Below are 27050 nucleotides of genomic sequence, written 5' to 3' on the forward strand. Positions count from 1 at the left end.
TCAGTGCACCTGTTAGTCACGCCCTCCTCATCAGCTCCATCACTCTCACCTGCTCTCTCTGCTGCTCCTACTATTTAGACCTCAGCCTCACACACACACTCACTGCTAGATCGTTCTCCGCTTCCAGCGTTTCCCTTTGGACTGATTCCCCGTTACCGACCCTGCCTGTCTTAGACTACCCCGCCTTGCCTCTGCCCCGGTAATTCACTCAGTCTTCTGTCCCCGACCACGAGAGCCTGCCGCTGTGTTCCTGTGAAGATTCAACCTGTTGTGTGTTCTGAAGAGAATAAAGCTTTTTAACAGCAGTATTCCCTTTACACAGTAGCAGTTATATTTCTTCACTATCTGTGCTCAGTGTGCTGACTTTATTTGAAACGTTCCACTGCTGTGCAACATGAATAAAATGTTCCGCGCACGTTTCAGCAAAATGTCTGTCTTCTGTTTTCATTACAGTCAGAGCGTGTGAATGCAGCTCCCACTGTTCATCAATATAATGCACTGTAACTCCGAGGTGATGATGGTTACCCAGCGATGTCCAGTAGTCTCCAGTGAGAGCAACAGCTGGTGCACGTTGTAACGCCGTCGCTTTTGTAGTCCTCTCCTTTTCCTACAACTCGTGTATTCTTACTTTCAGGTGAATATACACAAATGCAAACATGGTTATGAATATTTTAATCCATTTCCAATAAATCCCCCTAAATGTTGCACACTGTTTCTTTAGTATGGGAGATGTCGGAGACCTGAGTCATTAGTGTCCTTCCTGTCTTGTTTTGTGAGTCGAGTTAACGTCAATCTGGAAACAGTAAGACGCGCCAGATTGTAGCAGCATGTTTTTATGTTTCTTTGGTATCGGCTCTCATAAAAGCACATATCGGTCCGGGTGCACGGTGTGCAGCTCATGGCCGGAGGCAGCGAAAGGAAAGTAACGTCAGCTCTAACTCTTTCACAACGCGGTTATAAACTTTACTTCCACCGCTGAGTTCAGCTCGCAGCGGCTGATGTCATCGCCTTGTCTCGCCCCCCTCTCCAGGCCCGGCTGTGAATGCCAACGAGCTGGAGGTGTAAAGCTGTCACCTCAGCTCACCTTCCGACCGCTCGGTCCAACGATCCGCGGTGATATGCAAAGATCGGGCGCTCGTTTCCTCTATACATGCTTGAGCAGAAGGGGGACGAAACACAGAATACATAACACATGAAAAGCCACAAGTCCACCTGGTTGGTCTTTGGAACCGTATCGCTGTTAGTCACATGAATATAAGGTACTGTTTTTCGTTAAAAACCCAACACAATGGCTTTGGTGAAAACCGTTTCTCTCCCCCCCTGAGGAGAACCAGTCAACATGTCGCTACAAGTACCTGTTTGCCCTCTCCGTCTGTCTCCCTGTGATGTTCAGATACATTCCTTTCTGACACCTGGAAGCTGAGGGCTCAGCACAGGAAGGTAAGGGCCTAAACAAACACGGAAGGTGTCCCGGTGGATCTGCGGTTTAGAGTCCACACCCTGCACACTTGTGGGTACGGTGGAGAAGGTGGACGTCTGTTTTGCTCTTCCCCACACATTTTATCTTCGTTGCATCATTCTACAGTCCTGTTTACGGAGAAAAGAATCACACACACACACACACACACACACACACACACATCTGGGAGATAACGTTGTATCTTTATACAGTAGTTGCTCAAACTGCAGCCCGTATGCATTTTGTTGAAATCATCCACGGTCCATTTCAACACTTCACTCTCAGGTGCGTCAGAGGAAGGTGTAAAACAACGAGAAGAACCCCAACACAATGTCTTGCTTACTGCAGGAAATACTTATTTGATTACAACTTTGCAAATGCTAAACCGTTCCTTTAAATGGCCAAAGTCACAAAGGAAAATATTCGGGAAGTTTTCTAAGGTGGTCGTATCTGCCGGCCAGTCGCCGAGACAAAAACGTTGGCATTGTGCTTTTTTTCTGCAAGTCACGGATGGGCTGAATGTGGGCTTTTGCATTCGGTCAGAGCAAGTGATGTAGCACAACAAGCGACGCGCAGAACAAGTGACGTAGCGACCGTTATAGTAAAATACTTGACATAATAACGCGCATAACCAGCAGGAAAGTGTGTGTGTGTCAAACGCAGTAATTAAACCCAGAAGACCGCTATTTGCGTCACATGTGAAACATAACGTTTTTTTACGTAACGTTGTTTTACGTAACGTTGTTTTACGTAACTTTGTTTAACGTAACGTTGTTCTCGGCAGCGTTGTTTTACGTCACATTGTTTTTACATAACCTTGTTACCCTTGTAACATCAAGATTATATTGTTAACATTGTTCGAAAGTGTCCTCTATACTTTAATTCCTCATCACGCCCTCTTTTTGTTGGCTAACCTGTGGGTTTGGATGGTTGAGAGCCTGTAGAGCAGCTTGTTTGTTGCACACACGCACACACACACACACACACACACACACACACACACACGCGCACGCACACACATGCACATGCACACACACACACACACACACACACACACACACACACACACACACACACACTCGTCTCTCCTCCCCTCTCCAACTGTGTGCCACATGAAAGCAGTGTACACCCGTCTCTCTCTGTGTTATTAGTATCCAGAGACTCCAGAGTGTCTGCTCCACTGTCACCTCCCACAACCTCCTTTACACGCACTCTGTATGTGTGTGTGTGTGTGTGTGTGTGTGTCTATAATATATAGATGGGTGCAACCTGTATCTATTGTCTGACTCACTCTGACGGGCAGACCAGCAAAGCCCCGTCAGCACACTTTCAACACCTTTGTGTGTGTGTGTGTGTGTGTGTGTGTATTGCACACGCAACTACACGGTGAAAATAACACTAGTAGCTGATTCAAACATAGGCATTTTTATTTTTTAACTGAAAAAAAGCACCTAAGGCACAAACTACTGTGCCACCTTTGCTCTACAGTTGACACTATAAATAAAAAAACCTGAGTACAGAACATGTTTTAAAATAGAAACCACTTATTTCTTTTATGTTTTAGCACCAACTCGCTGTCGCTTTTGCTGTTGATCGTTTTTTATAAGAGGTCAAAGCCTTTTTAGCGTTTTACCCATGACCATCAGTTTACTTACCATGAAGAAGAGCACTGCTCAGCCTCTGAAAACAGTTGTACGATGGCCTCTGTGGCTCTGGAGGAGCTTTGTTAAATGACCCTGATGATGTCATAGCGACGTCATCAGGGTTAACTTGGTTGAGGGTTGGAGATTCCAAATTTGAAAACAGAAAGCCTGCGTTTCACAGGACACATGGAGTTCGAAGGAAAAGCGGGAAGCGTTTATCAAGCAAGGGAAGGGGGGGGGGGGGGTCTAATGAAAGACGCTACATTAGGTTGCATTATGGGAGTTGTAGGATGCAGCATTTTCGGAGCTTGACTTGTACTAAGGTGTAAAGGTTGGGATACCTCGGCCGACGGGGCTTCAGTTTTGCCCCACATTTACATCACATTTTGTACCGATACAGTATGTCTCTCTGGTTTAACATGTACCTTTAATTTGTTACTCCATGCCACTTTTTCCTGTATTAGAAGGCATCAGCAAAGGGTTGTTTTGTTTTTTTCGCAGTAGTGGGAACACCTTTGAGCTGCTCTAACATGTGGAATATACTTTTAAAGGCCATTAAAAGAGTACTCGCCCATTTCCGCATTGCACTCCTAAAACATTGCCGGACTCATAATGGACAGTTTAAAAACCTGGTGCCTACATTACCCAAAATGCAACTCGACCGCCGACAGTTCGGTCGCAGATTCGGGTTTTTTTATGCTAGTAGCGGCTAATGTTGCCTCTGGATTCCAGCAGAGATGAGGAGTGGTCTGGTAATCTAACTTCCTTCTAACTCCACACCCACAGATTTGTTGAATTTTCAAACGCGTAGACCCAAACGAGTCTGCCTCGAGTGACATCACTGGAGGCAATTCACCAGACTTCACACAGCTCCCTCTAGAGCCACTAAAGGCGTCACACAACATTCTTGTACATTTTTTGCATTTTCTTTTTTTTTTTTTTACTTTTATCTGCTACAGGTGGATTTTATAAGAAATAAAAACAAAAAAATATATGGACGCATTTTTGTAGGCCAACCAGGAAGTTAGCGTCACACTGGTTCCCTCGACAAAGAGCCAATGGGATTAATGCAGAAAATAAGCTCTGTAGCAAACAAACGTTCACGATACCTCCTCACGAGAGGGTTACCAAACACATATTTTATGTCGTAGAACAACGGGTTAAAAATCTCTTCAGCTTGTGTTAACCACAGAGCTTATTTTAGGCGTCTAACCAAAAATCCATTCAACAAAAACATTGACTTTCAAACGAGGGAACCAAAGCAAAAGTGCTGACTCATGTCTTCTTCTTTTTTTTTGGGGGGGAGTCGTTAATGCGTCACTCATTCGGACCTATGTTGTTGCGTCCGTGATGTTATTCTCACGACTCATTCCTTGTAGAAAATTCTGCTTGGCTCTGATACAAAAACACCCTCTTGTGGATCCTTTCAGTGTCTCTACAGTTTGTCTTCTGCGTTTGGCTGATATCAATGTTATATTTTCAAAGGTTATCAGCCTTTCAGTGTTTTCCACCTTCAACATGATCTGTACATGTAAAGCCCAACATATCTTGAAGCTGGTGGGGCAGGCTTTAATTTGCTGCAAAGTCTGGAAAATGTCAGTAGTATTCCGTTTTAGAGGGAGAACTCTATGTCAGAGGTCCCTTTCCAGAATAAGAAATGAACGAAAGACTTTTTTTGGCATAAATATGGTCATATTTAAAATATTAATATTGTATTATCAGCGATTTCAAATAACAAAATCTGTCTCAGCACTGAAAAAAGGACACAGCAGTCACCCGCTAATCTCCAGAAGTTCATATGAGTTCCTAAACTTCAAAGCTGAGGAAAACAGGGCAACTGAGGCCAACATGTGTGTGACAACACGTGTGTCTGAGTTTTTACAGGCATGACTCGTGTCTGATGATCACTGTCAGGTGTTTCTGTTCCCAAAGAGCGCTCCGAATCACCCCCCCCAAAAAAAACAACAACAACAGGTGTTCGAGCGCAGGACTCCGGTCAAACTGTTGCGCAGAGCCCGTGTTTCAGCGTCAGTAGACGGCTCCCAGACTCTGTGCGGCTGACGGCGCCGTCGGTGGCGTGTGGTGCGTCGGGCCCGACTGTTGCAGACCTAAATTTGCACCCTGCTGCTGGTACCAGTTCTGGTGCGTGTAGTCTCCCATGCAGGCGGGCGAGGGATCCACAGGAGGCTGATAGGGTCCCTGCCCTCTGGCGGTGGGATCCACCAATGCGCTACTCTTGATGCTGCTGCCGCTGCTTGTGTTGTTGTTGTTGCTGCAGCCGTCGTTGTTGTTGCTGTTTTCCCACACAAGTGGGGATGGAGGAGAGTTGCAGGCCATGGAATCGCTGGCATCCGGACTGTGCTCGAGAGGCATTTCCCCGAGCGGAAACTCTCCGTTCTTGTAGAGCTTCTTGAACTTGGAGCGACGGTTCTGGAACCATATTTTGACCTGGAAGAACGAGCATCAAATGTTGAGACAACTTAAAGCAGTTAAAGAACAAACGTGAAGCAATATTAATTGAAATTCCAATATTTACTCGTGTGTTAGCTCCAGTTTGGTCTCCACCAACTCCTTAAGGTGAAATATCTGGTACTTTAGCGGCTTACTGTCCTAATATGAATTTTTTTTCTGCTAAAAACAGCTATATGATATGAGATGGTGAAATGGATGAGTCGAAAATGAACAAAAACAAAAGAGTTTCAAATCATAAAAAAAGTTCTCTGTGAGTTTGTGAATGACCGCTTTGAAAGCCGCATAGTCATTTGATCCATTTTGAATGGAAAAAATCGATTAGTGCAGCTTTAAAGCAACATTATCAACATGTTTAGCTTCTTTTTAAGCATCTTTAATGTATTTTTGGCTAATAGCTTATTGTTTTGGTTTCAGCAGTCAGCTGTTTTTAGTGCTAAAGCTCTGATAAACCCACTGTACTTGTACTAACTGCCCAGCGCCAAACAGCAGACCGGCAAAAGATTTCAACTAGCAGCTGGTGGCAACATAGTGGAGCAATTATCCGCTAAACTCACAGATATTTTTCTCAGGAGGTGGAGGAGACCAAACATGGAGCTAAAAAAGAGAGCGTGAATAATGGCTTTACATTCAGCAGGATGATGTAGATTTGTTTTCTGATAAGTTCTTTAATTTAAACTGCTCCTCAATTGGATCTAGTTAACAGTTGTTGTCACAAAAAAAAAATTCCTTTCAAAATGTTTTTGTTTTTATAACAAATAAGGCAAAAAGTTTGTTCATAATAATAATAATTAATAATTAATGCTTTTCACTAGTAATAAACCAGCTTTGATGCAACACAAGACATTATCTAAGAACCGTCTCTTGCCAGCAGAGTTCATGTCATAGACTAGATTATGACATAATTAAATGAAATATTATGGTACAATGAGAGCTATTGTAATGCTGTCATTCGTATAAATTGTTTATATATGAATGACAGAATTACAATAGCTCTCCACAAGGGCAACAGATCAAATGACAGGACAATCATATGTTTCAAGTTGTGTTGCTCACGTCTTTGTTTTCTTAGAGCTTGTGTCGGCAGCCCGAGCAATAATCCTGAAGAATGATTTACAGCAGCCTTGATAACACAACCCACACCGCAAGTCAAGAGGATAATTCATGAGGTAGTAAATCATTGAGGCAGCAGAGTATGACTGCATAAACAAGACTGACACAACAGAAACAACGCACAGGGCTGCCTAGGGTCACTGTCTGACAAATGTATTTAGATTTTTACATATCATATTCATCTTATCTCAAGTTCAATCTTTGTTTCATTAATTGTTTTCTTAGTAGCCAGCATTTATTGTATATAAAAAGTAACACTTAAACGTGTTTTGTTAAGATAAAAACTAAATGATATGACTGTACTTTGATGGAACACATCCACGCTGGTGTTAATATTGACATTTTCGACAAAATTTATAAAAATCGGCCTCTACTTTCAGCCCTTATTGTGCTCGGCCAATTCTGAGAACGAGCTGACCGTTTGGGACTGATCTACATCATGAAATAAAAGAATGTTAACGTCCTCTAATCACACCACCCCCCCCCCCCCTTACTTTTTTCAGTAACCACAGTGTAGCATTACAATCTCAAACCTGTTCTCTCCTCTCTGTGAGCCGCCTGCTAGAAGCTAATGGTGCCAACTGCGCTAACGGTGCAAACAACGCCAACAGTGCTGACAAAGCTAACAGCGTTAACTTTGATGAGGAACCGGGTAGGGCGGGGAGGTGCTACGCTTCCGCGCTGACACCGTCAGTCGGGGCGGCGCTGTCAGCTGTAACCGCCGTGCGAACGCAGTGCAGACGTTAGCTAGCCAGCGGGGCTCGCTAACGCGCACTAACTAATGTACTGAGAGCCACACACGGCCGGCTTTATAAACAGAGCTATATCCCCCCATAGCAAATTGTTGATGCTTTATTGATGCTCTGAATAGCATAAAGAGAATCTTTAAGTACGTTCCATTATTCTGCTGTCAATTATAGATCTTGAAAATTATATCTTAGCATAACCTACAGCTTGTAAGATACTGCGTTGCTCATACTCTTGGGACCTTTTCCAAACATTCACCAAGAAACTTCATTCAAGTGTTTACAGCCCACACACTTCAACTATGTCCGCCAAATTTCTGCTTTCAACTATTTCTAACTTTCACTTGCTCTCTTTGACTTACTTAACATTTTAGCTATCAACATTTCAAGCGCTATCAATCCTTACATATCAACTGACATCTATTCTCAATGCACGTAAACTACGGCATACGTGGCGTCTCAATTCAAACAGGAATTTGAATTGCTTCACGTTGCTAAGTTCAACTGACAATTACTTTGCTTTCATCTTTCACGCTTCAAGTGACGGTTCGGCTACTTTCATTGCTTACTAGCAATCTGACAACTAAACTTGAAATTAAAACGTTTTGGCTCACACACTTTTGAGGGCTTCAACTTACTCCACAACTCCCATTCAAAATCTCACATGCAAAAAAACCCATTTGAACTTGTTTGCAGTGTTTACACCTGTGAGATATCACGCGTTCTTTAGATCTATTCATTCTTTGGGGCCTCACCTGTGTCTGTGTGAGGCCCAGCTGCGCGGCCAGCTCGGCCCGCTCCGGCAGGGCCAGGTACTGAGCCGTCTGGAATCTCCTCTGCAGCACCGCCAGCTGGTAGCTGGAGTAGATGGTCCGGGGCTTGCGCACCTTCTTGGGCTTCCCGTTGACCATCCGAACCTCCACGTCGGGTTCCTCTTTCACTGTGGAAAGGAAACGGTAAGAAGCCGCGTCAAATTTGCGCGGGGAGTTTTTCGTGCGTTTGTGGAACCTTAAAGATCAAAACGTTGAGACTGTCAACTTCCTCTGTAACAACCTGCAAGAGAGTCCTTTTCTCCAGACAATGAAATGAACTCGCATGGCAGTTTGTGCAAAAGAAGTTGTAGCACAAAAATAGCCACGGCCTCTACAACCCCGAAATTTCAAAGAAATTCCGGCAGCCCTCTGAACTTGTAATTTTGGTCTGAGTGTCTCCCACAGCCGGGGAGGGAGACAGAGATTTATAGGTGCTTTTCATGTAGCCCGGAGGCCTGCTTGTATACATCGCTCCCCGTTTGAGCTGTTATTCTCGTAACCAACTTTTCTTCTTTTTTTTTTTCCTCTTGCAGATATACAGCCAACCTTACTCCAAAAACATTTGTTTGCATTTGATCGACACATTTATTTTTGTATCGACCTCAAATGAGAAACAACACATTTTTTTTAAATCTGTATTCAAAATTGTTATATTCAATCTGTATATTAAATGCAAGGCAGTATTGTAATATTTCCTATATTTATGCATTTACACCTACTTACAAAATATTTTTGATTTTTTTTCTTTTTTTACTTTTTTCCACATACCATACTATGACTTTTTTCCACATACCATACCATACTTTGACATGGTATAGTGTGCCAGTATTTATTACTAATGACCATACATTTATTCATATTCAATAGAGACTTTTCTTTATTGGATACTGAGGTAATGTCTTCAGTATTGTCTGGCTGAATTTTAGCAACCTTAAGGCGATTAAGAAACGTACTTATTGTGGCTTATAAAGGCTGATTCCAGTGTTTTTACACTAAATATCTTTAAATTGGAATACTATTGGACCAAAATAATTCATGAAGGAATTCATATCCAGGAATTAAATTTGAGGGTTTCATTTTAGGAAATGAAATTACGGAAAGTATCGTTACAAGAGTAATGAATGTATCACTTGAGGGGGCTTTGACGTCAGTATTCCTGAAGTTCTGGCTACGCCCCTTTGCTATTTGACGTATCTGTAGTTTATTCTCCCATCTATTTATCTTTATATTCATTTACTTACATTTAACCAATTCACTTGTTTGGAACATGTATTTATCATGTTCCAAACAAGTGATCAATCAGGCATTTCTTTTTTTCTTTTTTGGCGTATTTGTTCGTCATGTGTTTGTTTGTCATGTATTTGCGTGGGCCCGGCCACAGCCAATGGCACGATAAGGAGCCTGCGCTTGTCGGATGATTCAAAGGCCAAGGCTGACTGACATGCCGTGACACCTGAGGTGCGTGGCTGAGGGCCAAAGTCCCCCGAGGCCGTTTCCAGGAGTCAACTCCCAACTGGAATGTCAAAAAAAAAGTGTACACCAGCCCGTCGAGTAGGTTTCCCCCATCTGTGGGTCGAACAGACACGCCTTTCCCCGACTTTGAAGTTCCAACTGTTCCTCTTTAGTGATATTAGATGATTTATGCGACCGTAAACTGTTTAGGTTACCTATTGAGGGCACACAAGCCGAATGTGTTAATTAATTACTTCTTCATTCGGAATGTGCGGGTGAGGTTGAGAAAAGTCCCCTGCTGGAACCAGGCCATGGCTTCCATCCAAAGACCTTTCGGCTGATCTTCCTATCGAAAATCTAAATCTGAAGGAAGTTCAAAGACCAGATGAGCTTACCTTGACTGTGAATGACAATGAGACACAAAACAAGTCGATCTCAGAGCTCTTTTCTTCTTTTTTTTACCTCCATACAAACTACAAACATAAACTCCTCCTGCAGGCTGAGCCTTTATCTCACCAGAAATGATCTCCCGTTTCCTTTTTTTTCACCCACGGTCCACTTTCTCCTCTACTGTCCTCTGAAACTGTGAGCCACACAGGTATATACACATATATATATATATATATACACATATATATATATACACATATATATATATATATATATATATATATATATATATATATATATGTGTGTATATATACATACATTATAACTTTTTTTTTCCTGACAAGCGCAATGGCGAGGTTTAAGGGGGAAACATCCGGGGTAAATAAAACCTGAAGCTGCTCCTCTTAATTTATGAGTTCTTGCTCCAGCCTAATGAAAATAAAGACAATAAATACATGAAAAAAATGCAATATAGCTCAACATTTGTATAAGATATATGTGACAAATATGTATTTTTTTAAAGAAAACACTGTGACGGGTCGCTGGTCTCTCCCACATTCACATAATAACAGAAGCTCACTGTAGTTCTGACTCCACTGATCATCTGACGGAGATCCAGAGGCTCGAGATTAAGAGAGCATCTTCCCAATGCTCCAAGAATATGCATACAAAGCAATGAAGATCGTTTTAAGACGCAGTGGAAACATTTTCTCCGTGCGTAAAGACTCGTGCGTAATTATTGGGTTTAAGCTGGCTAGACGTGAGCTCTTGCCATGCATCAGCCTCAGGGGGAAAGGGGGGGGGGGCGGGGGGGGTTGACGTTTTTTTGGACAAAGATGGAGATGGTGTTCTTTGAAACGACCCAGCGTTAACAGCCAACACAGCGATCATCGGTTTGGTTTGTTGTTGTTGTTTGTCGTTAACTCACCGTCCTGCAGCGCTGCCTGCGCCTCCCTGCTGAACGCGCCGTGCTCTCTGTACGCCGAATGGAGGTACGGGTATTCCGCCTTGCCGACCGGGTAGGCGCCGCCGGCAGCCACCCCGTGTAAGTTGTAGTGGTGGTGGTGGTGGTGGTACGCGTACGGGTTCACGTGTTGCGCCGGGTACGGCTGCTGCTGCTGCTGCTGCTGCGCCGGGTAGAAATCCTGCGCGCCGTGGAGCACGCTCTGGCCGCTGTAGAAGCCCATGTCCGTGGACGAGGACTCCGGCAGGGTCGGGGAATCCTTGGTGGCCGAGATGGAGCTCCCAGCCATGATGGGGAGGGACGGCTTCTTCTCCTCGAAGACAGGCGAGGATTGCCCGTTCATTGTAATGTTTCTGTGTTATTGTATTATTGTATAAATGCGCGTGAGTTCTCGCTTTCTTAACGAGGAGCGTCCAGATGTCCTCTCAGTCCGGAGCTGGCGTTTCCCAAACTCCCCTTGACGCAGCAGCCCGGGCTGTCCACCGTGGCGGCGCCCAACCCAACTAGAGCTCCTAATTACAGGGCGCGCCGAGCCGAGCATAGCCGAGCCGGGCAGGACAGAGAGGGGGGGCGGGTGGATGTCTCCTTCTCATTGGCTCTCACCCGCCCTCTGCCTCGCGGGCCAAAGACGGCGCTGACTGTCGCCTGTCTGGCTACGGATCCTTCTCCCCGCAGAAACCTCCAGCAAAGCGCTCTCTCGCTCTCTCTCTCTCTGTCTCTCTCTGTCTCTCTCTCTGTCTCTGTATCTGTCTCTGTCTCTCTCTCTCCCCCCCCCCCCCTCGGGCCAGTTGTCATGTCCTGCCAACACACAACGTTTCTACCTCGAGGTCTTTTAACAGCGACAGTCAGCAGCAGGGCAGTTCAAAGAGTTAACCAAAAGCGCGCGTAATGGTGTTGCGATAAGGAGTGTTTACGCATCGGCTTTGCGGCGCTGCCTCCCGTTCACATGCAGATACAGAAACAAGTGCTGCTGTCGACCCACGTTGGGAGTTGTTTACAGCTAATCAAGACTTACTTTAAAAAAAACAAAAAAAAAAGTCGTCGCACGTGTTGCTTCGGGCCCCCGGGGAGGACAAACAGTCACCATGAACACAGCCTACAATAAACATCGGTGCATATCAGGACACCGAACGGTGACTACCGTCGAGAACGTCACAGTAGAAATGAGTCATTTTCATGTTTCATCTAAATTTGCACTTCAATGATAAGAGAGACGCATTATTGTTGCACACTAGAAATAACTGCAACAATAAAATACTTTCTTTTTTTTTTTTTTTTGCACACAAAGTGGTTAAATGTCCCTGAAAACTTTGAATCCTTCAGTAAAGTGACATGATCGTATCTCTCCACCAGATGTCGCTGTTGAGGCTTCATTTTTAGGGAACAAAACGAGATTCCAGGTGCGTTGTTAAAGGCGCTGACATGAAAAAGAATAAAAAGTCTTCCACAGCGGTTTTTTTGTTATGATTTCATTCTTGGCCCAAAAACAATTTCAAACCATACACTTGAGGAGCGACAGACGGCTTAAATGAAGACTTTCAATATGTTATTTCCGTGGTCGAGGAAAGTTCAGTCAGACTCTCAAAGCCGGAGTGTGGAACCTGTGATGTCATCGGGTGTGAAGTCTGTGGCTGCTCCAGAGACGATGAATGGGGTTTTTTTTTTTTTTCCTTCAATTCTATTGTAGCGTTCTCAGTGGAGAAACAGAAAACGTTCCCCTGGGTGCTCTCAGCGTCATCTATAATGTTTCCCTCTTCATTGTTTATGGAACACTTTATACTCGATGACATCACAATTTGAGTTTCAGCTCTGTAGCTTTTGGATGAGAGAAAGTTGTTCATGTTTAGTACGTATTTGGACTGTTTTATACTATTGGAATAACAGATAATTGGACGTAGTTCCCCTTTAAATAACTATTTTTCCATCACTTTTAGGGAACTATTGAGACTTGTCTGCTACTCTCACTGGTGTTTCGTATAACTGGATACAAGTTCGAGGAAATACATCTGAAGCTCATTGCTTCAGGGGGAAAAAAACAACAACATTAAAACATTTCCCATTTCCAGGAACATAAAAACTTGCAGGTTTACATTTTTTTATTATTAGCATTTGTCTTTCTCTATGTCATATATGGTAAACCCTCAAGTCCTTGCAAAAATTAAGTTCCCAAAAAATGTACAGCTTGATTTTCTTCAGAGTTCCCTCTCCGGTCGCGTCAAAAGCACTTAGTGTGACGGGCCGAGCTCTCAGTATTCTGTTCTGACGCCTTGGATGAACAGAGGTGCTTGGCAATGTTATATACAAACAGGAAGTGGGGGAGTGCAGGAGGCGGCGGGGGAAAGGGGGGGGGGTGTAGGAGACCCCGCTGTGTTGATGAATGTCCTCCTCTCCTTTGTGGCGTGGTCCCGTGTGGACGGGAGAGAAAATACCCTGTGGGGTCCACGAATCCCAGAATGCCTTGTGAGTAATGATGGTGGGCGGGGCAAAGGTCAGAGTAAGGCCGGGAGGGGGGAGGAGGGGGGGGGTCTGATGGCCACTGGTTTACAAAACCGTTCTCCAGGTGAGCTGTGGGCCGTCAGAGGAGTCCAAACATTCAGCTCCAGGGCTGGTGGGCGGCACCAAGCAACCCGCGTCTAACCCGGCTACTCTCTTCATATATATAATACATGTGTGTACAAGTACTGTATTCTTTATTGTTATTTTACAAGATTCCCTGATGGCCAGCGCAGAGAGGAACAAAAACAAAAAATAAAAGTAAGGGGGGGGGGGTCCAAATTTGTCATACAGTAGCAGCCGGAGGTGGGAGGAGAGCAGAGAGGGGCACAGTGCCTGAATTTGTCCACATCGTGTCGGATCAACCCCGGTCTGACAGGAAGGGAAGAGAGGCGGGGGGGGGGGGGGGGGGGGGGGGGGGGGGGGGGAGCAGAGAGGCGGGGGGGTCGTCTTCGGTTTGGTCGGCTGGTTTCATTTGAAGTGTTCGTACTGTCCTCGTCCTCTCCGTCCCTCGTCCCTCCCGGGCCGACGTGAGCGAGCAACCGGAGGTCCTGATTGGCCCGCGACGCTCCTGACGGGAGGACCGGCGGTTTCGCTCTCTCTGGGGGGGGGGGGGGGGGGGGGGGGGGGCACACAACAAATGTGTTAAAGCATAAGGTCAGCGTGATATTAACCGTATTGTCAAACTGCATCTTTCTTGTCAAGAGTCGGATGAAGAGACTGATTCGTCCTGGGAGGTGGATTTTATTTTCATTACCAAAACAGCAGCACTCAAAGTGTTCTAGATAAATAAAAAGGTTGAAACTGAGACGTTTGGACTTCTCTTTTACTTTTAAAATTACATTTCTATTATTAAAAAAAAAAAAAAAAAAAGAGTAAAGTATTGAATTCCACTTGGATTTCATTTTTATTCCATTGAAGTTTAATTTTTGCTGGTTTTACTAGTAGATTCCTCAGTATTGTTAATAACATAACTTTGGTAGATATACCCACACGCTCTACTGATACAATTAAAGAGAAACTGCAAATAAGTCTCATCTTACTGATCCATCAACAGCGGCTATTTAGAGGTAAAAACACATGAAAGCCGTTACCTCACTATGTAATCCATTACATTGTACATCATCCCCCCCTATCAGTTGTGATACTGACCTTATGTTAGCTTCTTGGCTTTGTTGTAGAGCGAGTCCACCACTTTGCTCATGTTCTGGATGGTCTCCAGGGCCGCCTCGTACGTCTTGTCCACCGCCGGCTCGTCGAACACGATCAGCACACCTTCGCCTTGGTCCAAAATACCTTGTCAGGTGAGGGGGTAAAAAAAACAACAACGAAGCATTGTGAATCCTGGTAACACGCAGTAACTGCAACACAAAGCTGCGGGAAAGAACCGCCAAAACAAAACACGACGAGGAAATATGAGGTAATATTTAGCTACCGAGCGCGAGGCGCACACAGACACATACCGTGAAACTTCTCGTCCAGGATCATCTGTGACAGCTTCCTCTCCACGTCTCCCTGCAAAGAAAACACGCAATCAGACCGTGGGTATGTTTTATTGTTAAAAAAAACTGTTGAACTACAATAACATATATATAATATAATAATAAGTCTAAAAAGGAAACATTGATGAAGAGCGAAAACCGTACATTGGATAGTTTGATGAGGGAGGAAATGTGTGCCATCTGTCGGAGACAAGAAGGACAAGCATAATGAATAAAGACACTTCAATGAATGTACTGAAAGTATATTCATATTATTAGTCTACTAAATATTTACTGAGTATATTTAGTCTGAATGAACCATTGTGGAATATTATGCGAGTTTCACTACCAACACCAAAACCTTGATTATTTCTAGGCCTAATAACTGGATTGATTTATCATACGATGTATGGACATCACGCGATAATCTTTACGTTATTTACTTATCGTACGATATATAGACATGACCACGATAATTTTTACGTTATTTACTTATTGTACGATGTATGGACATGACCTCGATCATTTTTACGTTATTTACTTACCGTACGATATATGGACATGACCTCGATCATTTTTACGTTATTTACTTATCCTACGATGTATGGACATGACCTCGATCATTTTTACGTTATTTACTTATCGTACGATATATGGACATGACCTCGATCATTTTTACGTTATTTACTTATCGTACGATATATGGACATGACCTCGATCATTTTTACATTATTGACTTATCGTACGATATATGGACATGACCTCGATCATTTTTACGTTATTGACTTATCGTACAATATATGGACATGACCGCGACCATTTTTACGTAATTTACTTATCGTACGATATATGGACATGACCTCGATCATTTTTACGTTATTTACTTATCGTACGATATATGGACATGACCTCGATCACTTTTACGTTATTTACTTAACGTACGATATATGGACATGACCTCGATCATTTTTACGTTATTTACTTATCGTACGATATATGGACATGACCTCGATCATTTTTACGTTATTTACTTAACGTACGATATATGGACATGACCTCGATCATTTTTACGTTATTGACTTATCGTACGATATATGGACATGACCTCGATCATTTTTACGTTATTTACTTATCGTACGATATATGGACATGACCTCGATAATTTTTACGTTATTTACTTATCGTACGATATATGGACATGACCTCGATCATTTTTACGTTATTTACTTAACGTACGATATATGGACATGACCTCGATCATTTTTACGTTATTGACTTATCGTACGATATATGGACATGACCTCGATCATTTTTACGTTATTTACTTAACGTACGATATATGGACATGACCTCGATCATTTTTACGTTATTGACTTATCGTACGATATATGGACATGACCTCGATAATTTTTACGTTATTGACTTATCGTACGATATATGGACATGACCTCGATCATTTTTACGTTATTGACTTATCGTACGATATATGGACATGACCTCGATCATTTTTACGTTATTGACTTATCGTACGATATATGGACATGACCTCGATCATTTTTACGTTATTGACTTATCGTACGATATATGGACATGACCTCGATAATTTTTACGTTATTGACTTATCGTACGATATATGGACATGACCTCGATCATTTTTACATTATTGACTTATCGTACGATATATGGACATGATCGCGATAATTTTTACGTTATTTACTTATCGTTTTATTTTGATATATTTATTTAGGATATTTAAATGGTTTTCACATTCCATTTACAATGTCTGAATATCTTTAAGAATTAAAAGTTCAGCTATTTGAAAGGGTGTACTTGCATTGTTATGCTATTATATTATCATTAGTGGCATAAACAATAATATTGTCTCTTGAAATTATTTCTAGAGCAATATATCGTCCATCTAAAGTAGATAATGTGACAGGCCTAATTATTTCTTTCAATCCCTAAGTTTGTCCAGTCATGCCCGTTTTTCAACAAAAGGATTTTCTTTATCAAATCATTTTATTCAGATTGAATTCTCTGGCGCTGAACAAATGCTCCTTACATCCTGGATACGGTTCTGTATCTGTCTGAACTAGCTGCGCTTGAACACAGACAGACGTTGAGAGGCTTACCTGGACCCTGGAGAAAGGTTCGATGACCCTGATGAGGTTCTGCTCCAGCAGGTTGTCGTACAGCGTGGTCAGATGGGTGCTGATGATGGGGTCATCCCTCAGCTCCGCTTTGTACTCCGTTAGTGCCTTGGGGGAAAGTGGGATAAATGGACAATGGAATCACAAAAAAAGGCCAAACATGCAGAAAGGCAGACGGTACAAACAGCAGTCTCATTAATAATGTTGTTATGGAAGACATAAATAGTTCACAGCCGCAAAAAAAGTCCACATACAGCATGAAAACTCTTGACACAAACCTTTTCAAAGTCTGCCAGCGACCGGTTCTTGCTTGCTTGTGCCACACATTTCAGCGAGTCTGTCTGTAGAAACAGAATACAAACAAAAAGGTTATAAGCACAAACATCATAAATATGAAAATACATAAACATAGTATATCCAGCAACAGCCATCCAGCTAATCTAGTTAAATCCAACATCCAAATGATGGATGTTTCGCTAAACCCTGCCCCTCTACAGGTGTAGTTACCGTTGCTACACCTGTAGACCTTTCTGTTCTCTGGTGACTCAGTATGCAGATGATGCAGTTTCAGTCATTTCGGAAACGTACATGGTTTCAGACAGAATCTCATTTCTAGAGGGCAACCATTGAAGTTGCCCGCTGAAACTACAGTTGTGCCTGGCAGATGTCCTCAGTTGGTTTGCTAATTAAGTTGTTTGCCTGCTGGTTCAAAACACCACCATCAAAACACCATCTTGATGACGTGCTCCTGGCCTCTGGTTGGGCTGAAGCTAGGTAGCGCTAACACGCTAATGTTTGCGGCTCACATTAGAGGAGACAAAAATACAGTTATTTATTTTATTTATCCTTTAATTAGCTAGGAAGGTCCCATTGAGATACAAGATCTCTTCTTCCAGGGAGTCAAGACAGCAAGCAAGTTTTACGTAAAAAAATATTTAAAAAAAAAATTAAATTTTGCTACATAAAAGCAGCACAAGGGAAACAGTAAAAGAAGCAATGACACACATTCCGCCTGAGTCGACGGTTATGTAAAACAGCAACACCTCAGTTTCCCTCAGGGCAGTTTGCAAAAGACCTTTAAAAAGGTATTCAAAGAAGGGAGCACCTCTAGGGTTGGGATGTGGAGCAGCTCATTCCAGTCACAGGGTGCACTGAAAGAGAACGCAGCTTTAACAAGCGCCGAACGCACCCTGGGGACATTCAAAAGAATCCCATCCGAAGAGCAATCTAGCGCTATAGTTGCTGGGAAAACAGAACAAAAAGCCGGAGATTGAAGCGGTAAGTTCACCAAACAATGTCTTGGCAAGAACACATTCACGCCCGTGTTTGATTCCGGGTTTTGGAAAGGCTACAAAAGACACCACCCTCCACATATTGGGCAATTGTCTTTCAGGGGAAGTTGTTTTTTTGTTTTTTTATTACAAATGGTCAAAGTTAGAATTGAAGTTCTTAGGAATGTTAAAATGCTACCTGTCTGCCAGCGTGCCGCAGAGCTAGCTTGCCACTGATGAGGGACTGGACATCCTCTGGCCTGAAACAGAAACAACCCATTTTGGGTTATTAACACGCAGAGTCACACGTCTCACACCGAGTCTTTTTTACGAGCCGACATTCTGGCTGCAAACCGTTTGGATGTGACCCCCGATAGTGAGATTGCGCCGCTTACAAGTTGAGCATGATCTTGCAGAGCAGCATGTATTTGAGGGCTGTGATGGCTCGGGGGCTGTCGATGGAGTCGTAGCCCTCGAAGGCCTCGTAGAAGTAGGAGTAGGCCGTCTTCCAGTCCTTCTCCTCGGCTGCGTGAATGATCCCTGGAAACACCCAAACACACACACACACACACACACACACACACACACGTCAGGTTACCTGTGACAGAAATGTTTTCAGAAATCCATCCAGAGCTGCCTGCATCCGAGCAAACAGATCCCTCACAGCGGCGTCTGTCCTGCCTTGTACCTGACTGCATGTCTAAAGCCGCTTGCAGCTTCGGCGGGCAGTAGATGGCGTTGGCGGTCGTCCTGGCGGAGGTGAGGGCGGCGCGGGCCTTGGGCAGGTTGCTCAGCCCGTGGTACGTCTTGCTCTCCAGCAGCTGCACCTCCACCAGCAGGGCCTTGTCGTCCATCTTCTTCAGCTCCTGCAGCAGCTGGGTGCCTGCGGAGGGTGAAGTTCAGAGTCAACGCGATGCTTTTCAGTTCGTTCACTTTATTTTTTCGGTTTCCAGAAGTGACAGATTTTCCCCCCCTACAAATGATGAGAGCTAAAAAAAAAAGCATCTCAAGCAAACACGAGGTTTCTTTTAATTCTCAAGGAGCTGAAAAACAACTGCGGGAGACTCGACACTCACCAAGTTGTAGTGCCTCCTGGTAGCACTTTGTGTCGAAGTACAGTGAGATGAGACGAGCCTGAGGAGAGAGGAGCGGGAAAAAAAACTACTTCAAGGCCCGGTGGACAATTCGTCTGTTTATGGGTCAGCCCATCAATAACAAAACGCATGAACAAAATATGCAGCACAACGCTATACATGTTCCTCACTTTAAAGTTTGGAACATGTTGTTGACCTGAAAACGAAGTGCAGTTAAAAAATACGTTTAGCTAGCTAGCTAAAACCAAAATACTGCATAACTGACCCCTTCGCTAAGCTACCACGGAGCCCACACTGTCACTAACGGCACGCCTTAAAGAAATATCACATTTTGGCTACAGACCACGGCGTTAAAGTGAACCGCCACATCACCTGGGGATCGAGACAGAAGACAATGAAACAACACTATGATTGGCCAGTCTGCGTTCCAGGGGCGGGACTTGGTGAAGGGTCAATTGGCCGGATAAAGGGACGACAATGACCCACAATTTTGGGCATCTTGTCGCAGTTATCTGGTGCTGTATCTTGCGTATGAATGGCCTGTTTTCACTCGCCCAAACTAAACCAGAGCTCCAGAGGCTGAGCAAACTGCTGGGTGTGAACAAGCCCTGCGACACCACCACCACCACCACCACCAGAAGTCTCACCTCCAGCGCCTGTCTGAGGAAGGTCCTCTTCTCCACCTTGGCCCACTCTATGCACTCCAGGCAGAGCTCGACCTCCTGGCCCGTGGCGGCCTCCATGTCCAGGAACAGGTCCAGCAGGGAGCGGACCAGCCGGGCTGCCTTGGCTTTGGAGATGGAGTTGAGGAAGGGGCGCACATATTTCAGCAGACCCCCAAGCTCTGAGCGAGAAAAAGAGAGAGAGAGAGAGAGAGAGAGAGAGAGAGAGAGAGAGAGAGAGAGAGAGAGAGAGAGAAGAATGTATAGAAAATGGTCCATCGGGGATTGTATCTAACCCTGGACTTAACAATGTATTCCTCACATGTGTATTATTCTATTTCTGCACACAGAACGGACAAATACCCGACATTTGCCGAATTTGACAAAGTGTGCATTTGATGAGAATTGCTGACTGCACCTTTAAGTGCCTTGCTGCTCAGCGTCATCAGATCAGAGACAACAAACACAAGTCACAAACCCGCACATTTCTAAGTGACGCTCCCTTAAAAGTCTTTTCTTGACAGCCAATGAATCAAAATGCCAAGATGTGTTAGTAAATCCATCCAATTTGGACCGAACCCTCAACAACTTTTAAGTCAGGAGTCTCACCCATGTGATTGTAAAACTGTAGTGCTCAGCACGACATAACTAAAGCTGTGTGTGTGTGTGTGTGTGTGTGTGTGTGTGTGTGTGTGTGTGTGTGTGTGTGTGTGTGTGTGTGTGTGTGTGAGTGTGAGAGAGTCCACATCAAGCAGATCATGAGCGTCATGTTCCGTTACCTGCGGCCTGTCCCGTCTTGGCCAGCAGGCCGCCGAGCTCCAGGATGCTCTGCTCTTTGACGCGCACCGCCTCCTCATCGCTCTCCTGGATGTCCCGCTTCACTACAACACACACACACACACACACACACACACACACACACACACACACACACACACACACACACACACACACAGATGATGTAATCGGATCCGTATTGACATGAATCACAGTGATGTACGAGTCTCTAGAGAGTAGCTTTGAGTCATCATGGTTGGGTTGAGTGGCAGCCAGCCAAGTGGCTAGCGAAGCTGTGAAATATTAGAGCTGTCATACTGAACAATACACGACAATGACAGCTACATAAGCAGGCTTTAGAAGTCAACGTGTAGCATGACACGGTACGTAAGCGCACACTAAAGGCTGTGACAGAGTAGGCGGTGTTTACAGAGTCAACTCAGCTCCGCATCAATTCCCATGTCGGCCTGACATCTGACAAGGCGAGTAAACGACGCCGGCTGCATGCTAACGTTCGCTAGCCCGCTGTCAAGCGAGTTCCTGTCAAATGAATGAGTCGGGGCAGCTAGCGTTAGCTCGTCAGATAAGCTAGCCGGTGTGTCGCTAGCCGGCTAGCCCGCTGCTGCTGACTCACTGTGCAAGCAACGAGAGAAAGGAGACGGCCACCGCTGGGCTAGCTAACTAGGCGTAGCTTAGCTGCTAGCCGGCTAACAGCAAAAAGCAGGATAACTCAGCTGCTCCACGCGTGATGGACGGGTGCATAGCGTCCGTGTTTTAGCGTGTGGTTATGTCCTTTCTGGTGTCGCGTGGTGCCGATTATATTTACCTATAGAATGTAAGATATCGATAGAGGCATTCCGGTCTGTTCCAAGAAGAGACTGTGCTCTCTGAAACTCAGCCACTGCCGCGGCTGCCATCTTTTCCTCTGCCTGCCTCCTCCGCTCCTTTAGTCCGCTCTTCCTAGTTGTTTTCCGGTCAGGACCGTTCACACGGCCGGGACAATGTCGCCCCCTAGCGGTGATGGAGGAGCTCTGCATGCCAAGAAGTGCAGTCACTTCCAAAAAAAAACAAAAAACTATTGTGACTCCTGAACTGTCTGGTTTACTAATGATGATACATTATATGTCATTTATAGCTTATGATTACGTAGAGTAACTCATGTTTTATTGGACGTTTCTGAATCGATCAGCCAGACATTTCCACGGTATCACACTACGATTTTCATTATGTTAAAACTGAATTTTAAACCTGATTTTAAAAAAGTAGCATGTAACAATAATCATGTTAGCAAACCGTGATACAACCCTAATTTTGTACAGGTGAGCGTTTCTTGTCCTCATCGCTGTGTCTTTATTATGACATGCAGAGCAAAGCCCAAGTAGCCATGAACGTGTGCTGGCAACACCATTTGATCTAAATCTCTATTTTAGTGTGTACGGCAATGAAGGCTTTGTGTTTTGGGGCTGGACGGTTGAGTCACAGTCACATATTACTGTGGCTAGGAGACAAATAGTGGAGTTGCAGGCCAGACTCCAGAAAATGGGCAGCATCCAGTAAGACAGAACATAAACACATAAAAAAAAAAATAGTCTTTATTTCACAAAACATAGAGAACAAAATGATAAAAATCTAATATCACAAGTTAAGTCACTCATAACAGCCGCGTCTGCTTTCACAGGACGATGGAGAGGTAGTCACACACCTGGAAGCAGAGAAAACAGTGAAGTTGTGACGGAAAAGAATCCATCGGACACAAGTAATACTGCTGTTATTCATCAGTCATGTAGCAGAGAACATACGAGGGCAACATGCCAGCACATACGCAACAATAAGAAGGAAACAAAACTCCACAGCAACAGCAACAGCTTTTTTTTGGCGTTAACTTCCTGAAACTTAAGAACCGAGTCCTACCTGGCAGCTGATCATCAGGTTGGAAGAGCAGTCGGTGTCCGGAGCTACAGAGAAGACCGGGTTGTGGAGACAGTCCTCCATGTGCTCCGACACTCTGGACTCCAGGAGACTCCTCAGGACGTCGGGGGTGACGTTCCGTTTCTGAAGGCGTAGTACGTTGCAGCATTAAAAAGAAAATACAAATATCTGCGCGTGGAAGAATATAGAATCACGTTTACAGGACTGCTCGTCTTAGTAATGTTGTTATCTTACTCCTGATAGGACAGAGTGCAACAAACAGACCTTAGTGTTGATGTACAGTCCACAGGGGCAGGAGATGAAATGGCTGTTGATGTTCAAGTTCTTCCTGCGAGACAAAAGTCAAGAGAAAAAGAAAAATCATGAAATATGTGTCGTTATCAACCGACTCATAGCATAAACCAGCAGTGACAGACTCCGACTCTACAACTTAGTGCAGCTGAAAATAGATTAAAAAAAAAGAGAGAATTAAGACGTGATGTCTGCGACCGGTTTTAAAATTTGTGTTTGTGCAACTTGAGATTCGTAGTTGAAAATGAGTGGATGTAAACATGGGAAAACCCCATTTCTAAAAGACTCACGTGTGACATATGGGGCAAATAATACACACGTCCTCCATCCCCTCCACAACAGACGATATGTACTGCTGCTCAAACTGCAGGTTCCTCTCGTGCTCTTCAATAATAGACATTTCTGAGGCACAAAGAAAAGAACACGGCGAGTCAACAGGTTCTCTCTTCTTGCGGCGCGTCAGCAGAACTACCTCAACCCGGCCGCAAAGTGTGCAGTCACTTTGATCTGTATGTCTGTTGGTATGCATTACCATGAGACACCAGCTCCTGTTGGATTTCTTCCAGTACCGCCAATTCATCGTACTCCTTCATGACACTGAACATCTGCTGGTAAAAGATGGGACAGCAGACCTCCGTTTGGTTATAAGACTCAAACAATCCTGATTTCACGTGAAGAGAGACTTATTATGAAATGTTATTTTTATTAACAGGGTGCAGTTCAGTGCACAAAGGGTAGAGGTTAGCTCTGTCTGGGAACAGACAGCTAACAGAGCTAAGAGTAACTCAGAGAGAGAGACCCAGGAGTAAAGTACACCTCGTTAGGGAGAGGAAGAAGACTAACCGACCTCTGCCATGCCCTCTGGCCCCCACAGCGAGGGCAGTCTCCGGTCCTCGGACTGCAGGGCGGTCCACTCCTCCTCCATCACCTCCTGGACGAGGACGGAGGCCCCGAAGCCGCTCCGCTGCGGGCTTTCTCCCGTCTGGCGATATCGCTCCAGCAGCCTCGACCGGCTGTTCTTTAGTCTGTCCACACAGCGCTGCGAAACACGCAAGAGAAAACAGAAAACAGAAGTGTGTTAAACCGACAAGAACCAGCGGCGCACCGACATGCTAGCTGGCTAGCTAGCTGACACGTTAGCATTAGCTCGCTGTATTCCTCACCTTGCGGTACGTTTCCTTCCATGGCGGAGTTGTTCCTTTATAAAGTGAGCGGTGTCTGTGCAAAGCGTCCATCTTCACTGCTGCTAGCGAGTGTAAAGTGACATAAATAGCAAATACGTGTTCCAAATAAACTGGCCAGAACTAGGGGACACTTCTAAACCAAAACATTTCAGCTTTTTAACCCCGTGACCCGGAACTTGACGTGCTGTTCTTCTTCTTCTTCTTCTTCTTCTTCTTCTTCTTCTTCTTCTTCTTCTTCTTCTTCTTCTTCTTCTTCTTCTTCTTCTTCTTCTTCTTCTTCTTCTTCTGTGGTGTTTAACGGCAGCTTGCATCCGTTTTGTTGCATTACTGCCATCTTCCGGTTTCATTCAATCCGTATGTTCACAACTACTAGACTTTCCCCATCAGACCCGTTGCTCGCAAAAAGCTTGTGAAGCACCTTCTTCCCTGATTACTTGATCCCCACTCCAGTATGTCATTCAGCTCGCTTCCTCTCATCCCTAGTCTTTGCATTTCTCCCAGCATGCCCCTCCTTTCTGAGCTGTGTCTACTACAGGAGGTGATGACATGTTGCACAGTTTCTGGTGCCTGGCAGTGCTCACAGAGACCGGTTGGATGTTTCCCTATCATGTGTAGTGTGCTGCGTAGATTGCTGTGTCCTATTCTTAATCTTGATATTGTAACTTCTCCTCTCCTGTTTCCTCCCCTATATCTCACACTGCTCACTTTACTCTGAACTGAATGTAGGTGTCTCCCCCTCGCCTCCTGGTCCCAGTGTTGTTGCCATACTTTGTTGATATTTTTCCTGATGATGCTCTTTCCCTCTGCTTTGGATAACTTGATACAGATGTCCACTTCGTTTTCCTTCAGCGCTTGTTTGGCTAATTTGTCCACTTTTTCATTTCCTCTGATACCTACATGGGCCGGTATCCATATAAATACAACTTCAGTGCCTCGTTCTACTGCTCTAGAGTGAATTGACATTGTTTTTAATAGCAGATCTTGTCGAGTATTGGACATACCTGACTTCAGACTAACGAGTGCAGACATGGAGTCACTGCAAATAAGGACTTTGCCTGGTTTGTGTTGTTCAACCCACTCTAGAGCCAAACAAATGGCATCAACTCAACTGCATACACAGCTAAAAAATTCGAAGTGCGCTTAAATATTTCCACTTTGTGACTAGGAATTGCAACAGCAGATCCTGTACTGTCTGTAGCTGGATCTTTTGATCCATCAGTAAAAACATGCACATGCTCTGAGTATTTGTTATCTGTGTATTCATAGAACTCACTCACTAAATTTGTATTTCTTTGTCTTACCTTAATTTGCATCAACTCCATGTCCACCTCTGGTTCTTTAAGCAGCCACACAGGAGTTACTGGCCACATGACAGCAGGGCAACGCTCTATATCAGAGACTCCTGGGCTTCTTGCTGTTGCATCTCCAACCCAGCCAACACTTGTCTTTGGTACTTTATGTCTTTCCCAACATGCCTGTAATACTTTTTTAGTTGGATGAGTATCTTCATGACCTCTCAGATTTATCCAATAATGAACCAACAGTTGTTTTCTGCGAAGACACAGTGGCATTTCTCCTGTCTCCACTTGGATGGCGCACACAGGTGATGTTCTTACTGCCCCAATACAAACTCTGAGGGCCCTGGTCTGGATAACATCTAGCGGTTTAACTGTGGTTTCTGATGCTGAACCATGTGCTCTACTACTATAATCTAATCTGGATTGAATTAGAGCTTTGTAAATGTGTATCAGGGATGCAACCTCTGCTCCCCAGTCCAACCCTACCAGACATCTCATTACATTTATAACTTTTTTTACATTTATCACTAACGTTTTTTATGTGGTCTTTCCATGTTAATCTGCTGTCAAAGTGGACTCCTCTAGCTTGTTTTCATACAGACTCAGCTGTAGCTTTCCCCTAGTTCTCCGTCTCGTAAAGAACATTACTTTCGTTTTTTCCGATGAGAATTTAAATCCCCATTTCTTCCCCCATATTTCAACTTGTTTTATCCCTTCTTGCAGTTTTTGAACAATATGTTCCAAGTTTCTTCTGCAAATAATGACCTTCCCATATCTGGTGAGACCGTTCCAAAGATGTCATTTATTGCAATTGAGAATAGTAAAGGACTGACCACACTCCCTTGTGGAGTCCCATTTTCTACCTCATATTTCCTTGACCTTTCAGCTCCTACTTTTACCTGGATAGTTCTTTTATTTAAAAAGTCCATTATCCAATTAAACAGTTTTCCCCTGATTCCCATTAAATGCATTTTTATCAAGAGACCTTCCCTCCATAGCATATCATAACTCTTCTTCTTCTTCGTCTTTTAGGTTTTATGGCGGATGGCATCCAGTGAAAGGTGCATTTCCGCCACCTACTGTATTGGAGTGTGGACCAGAGTATCTATCCCCTTACAACAACAAAAAACTAAATTAAACAAATAATAAAAGAAAAGAAAAGAAAAGAAAATAAAACAAAAAAGGAGTTCTATCATTTCGGTGACTTAAATTATTTTACTCAATCCTGTTTCTTTCACGTATTGTTGTACATTTCCTGCCCCCAAGGTTAATGCATCTTTTAGATTGGGTGTTTATTGATTAGTTGCATTGTTTTGTTCAGCCTCGTGTGTCCAATCCTCAGTCTGGTTAGCATATTTTCTTCTGTGGTGCT

The 27050-nt window shown here is 44.1% G+C and overlaps 3 protein-coding genes across 4 annotated transcripts; all 3 read right to left on the reverse strand.

Annotated features, from left to right (window-relative positions):
• Nucleotides 1-2865: 2865 nt before the first annotated feature.
• Nucleotides 2866-11531, reverse strand: dlx3b (distal-less homeobox 3b). The gene is made up of 3 exons (XM_068731520.1): nucleotides 11013-11531; nucleotides 8186-8370; nucleotides 2866-5550 (listed from the first exon to the last, which is right to left on the reverse strand). The coding sequence occupies exons 1-3, from the start codon at nucleotides 11389-11391 to the stop codon at nucleotides 5131-5133; spliced, it is 984 nt and encodes a 327-aa protein (XP_068587621.1). The 5' UTR covers nucleotides 11392-11531; the 3' UTR covers nucleotides 2866-5130.
• Nucleotides 11532-13950: 2419 nt separating this feature from the next.
• On the reverse strand, nucleotides 13951-21938 carry LOC137888207 (26S proteasome non-ATPase regulatory subunit 11A). The gene is made up of 13 exons (XM_068731550.1): nucleotides 21803-21938; nucleotides 20979-21080; nucleotides 20185-20381; nucleotides 19520-19577; nucleotides 19132-19326; nucleotides 18839-18983; nucleotides 18643-18703; nucleotides 17451-17513; nucleotides 17155-17280; nucleotides 15188-15223; nucleotides 15005-15056; nucleotides 14694-14837; nucleotides 13951-14142 (listed from the first exon to the last, which is right to left on the reverse strand). Exons 1-12 carry the CDS (start codon nucleotides 21891-21893, stop codon nucleotides 14695-14697), a joined length of 1269 nt encoding a protein of 422 aa, XP_068587651.1. The 5' UTR covers nucleotides 21894-21938; the 3' UTR covers nucleotides 13951-14142; nucleotide 14694.
• Nucleotides 21939-22550: 612 nt separating this feature from the next.
• rpain (RPA interacting protein) lies at nucleotides 22551-24620 on the reverse strand. 2 transcript variants are annotated; one of them, XM_068731472.1, is made up of 7 exons: nucleotides 24360-24620; nucleotides 24044-24235; nucleotides 23729-23804; nucleotides 23487-23598; nucleotides 23170-23233; nucleotides 22888-23028; nucleotides 22551-22678 (listed from the first exon to the last, which is right to left on the reverse strand). In XM_068731472.1, the coding sequence occupies exons 1-7, from the start codon at nucleotides 24429-24431 to the stop codon at nucleotides 22649-22651; spliced, it is 687 nt and encodes a 228-aa protein (XP_068587573.1). In that variant the 5' UTR covers nucleotides 24432-24620; the 3' UTR covers nucleotides 22551-22648. The 2 variants fall into 2 exon arrangements, with proteins under 2 accessions (XP_068587573.1, XP_068587574.1); XM_068731473.1 differs by having other exon boundaries at nucleotides 23729-23801; nucleotides 24360-24615.
• Between the last annotated feature and the right edge of the window lie 2430 nt (nucleotides 24621-27050).

The sequence above is a fragment of the Cebidichthys violaceus genome, unplaced genomic scaffold (genome assembly GCF_023349555.1).
Source record: "Cebidichthys violaceus isolate CVI_PGR_0920_01 unplaced genomic scaffold, fCebVio1.0.p SCAF_52, whole genome shotgun sequence".
Lineage (NCBI taxonomy): Eukaryota > Metazoa > Chordata > Actinopteri > Perciformes > Stichaeidae > Cebidichthys > Cebidichthys violaceus.

Coding starts and splice junctions, on each gene's coding strand:
- LOC137888207 (XM_068731550.1), bottom strand. CDS start 21,893: ATGGCAGCCGCGGCAGTGGCTGAGTTTCAGAGAGCACAGTCTCTTCTT. Junction 19,327..19,519: donor CCAGGAGGCACTACAACTTG/GTGAGTGTCGAG, acceptor CACCCTCCGCAG/GCACCCAGCTGCTGCAGGAG. Junction 18,704..18,838: donor TGCAAGATCATGCTCAACTT/GTAAGCGGCGCA, acceptor TTTCTGTTTCAG/GCCAGAGGATGTCCAGTCCC.
- dlx3b (XM_068731520.1), bottom strand. CDS start 11,391: ATGAACGGGCAATCCTCGCCTGTCTTCGAGGAGAAGAAGCCGTCCCTC. Junction 8,371..11,012: donor GCAGGCAGCGCTGCAGGACG/GTGAGTTAACGA, acceptor TCCTTTCCACAG/TGAAAGAGGAACCCGACGTG. Junction 5,551..8,185: donor TGGGCCTCACACAGACACAG/GTGAGGCCCCAA, acceptor TCGTTCTTCCAG/GTCAAAATATGGTTCCAGAA.
- rpain (XM_068731472.1), bottom strand. CDS start 24,431: ATGGACGCTTTGCACAGACACCGCTCACTTTATAAAGGAACAACTCCG. Junction 23,805..24,043: donor GGCCAGAGGGCATGGCAGAG/GTCGGTTAGTCT, acceptor ATCTTTTACCAG/CAGATGTTCAGTGTCATGAA. Junction 23,029..23,169: donor GACTGTACATCAACACTAAG/GTCTGTTTGTTG, acceptor CTACGCCTTCAG/AAACGGAACGTCACCCCCGA.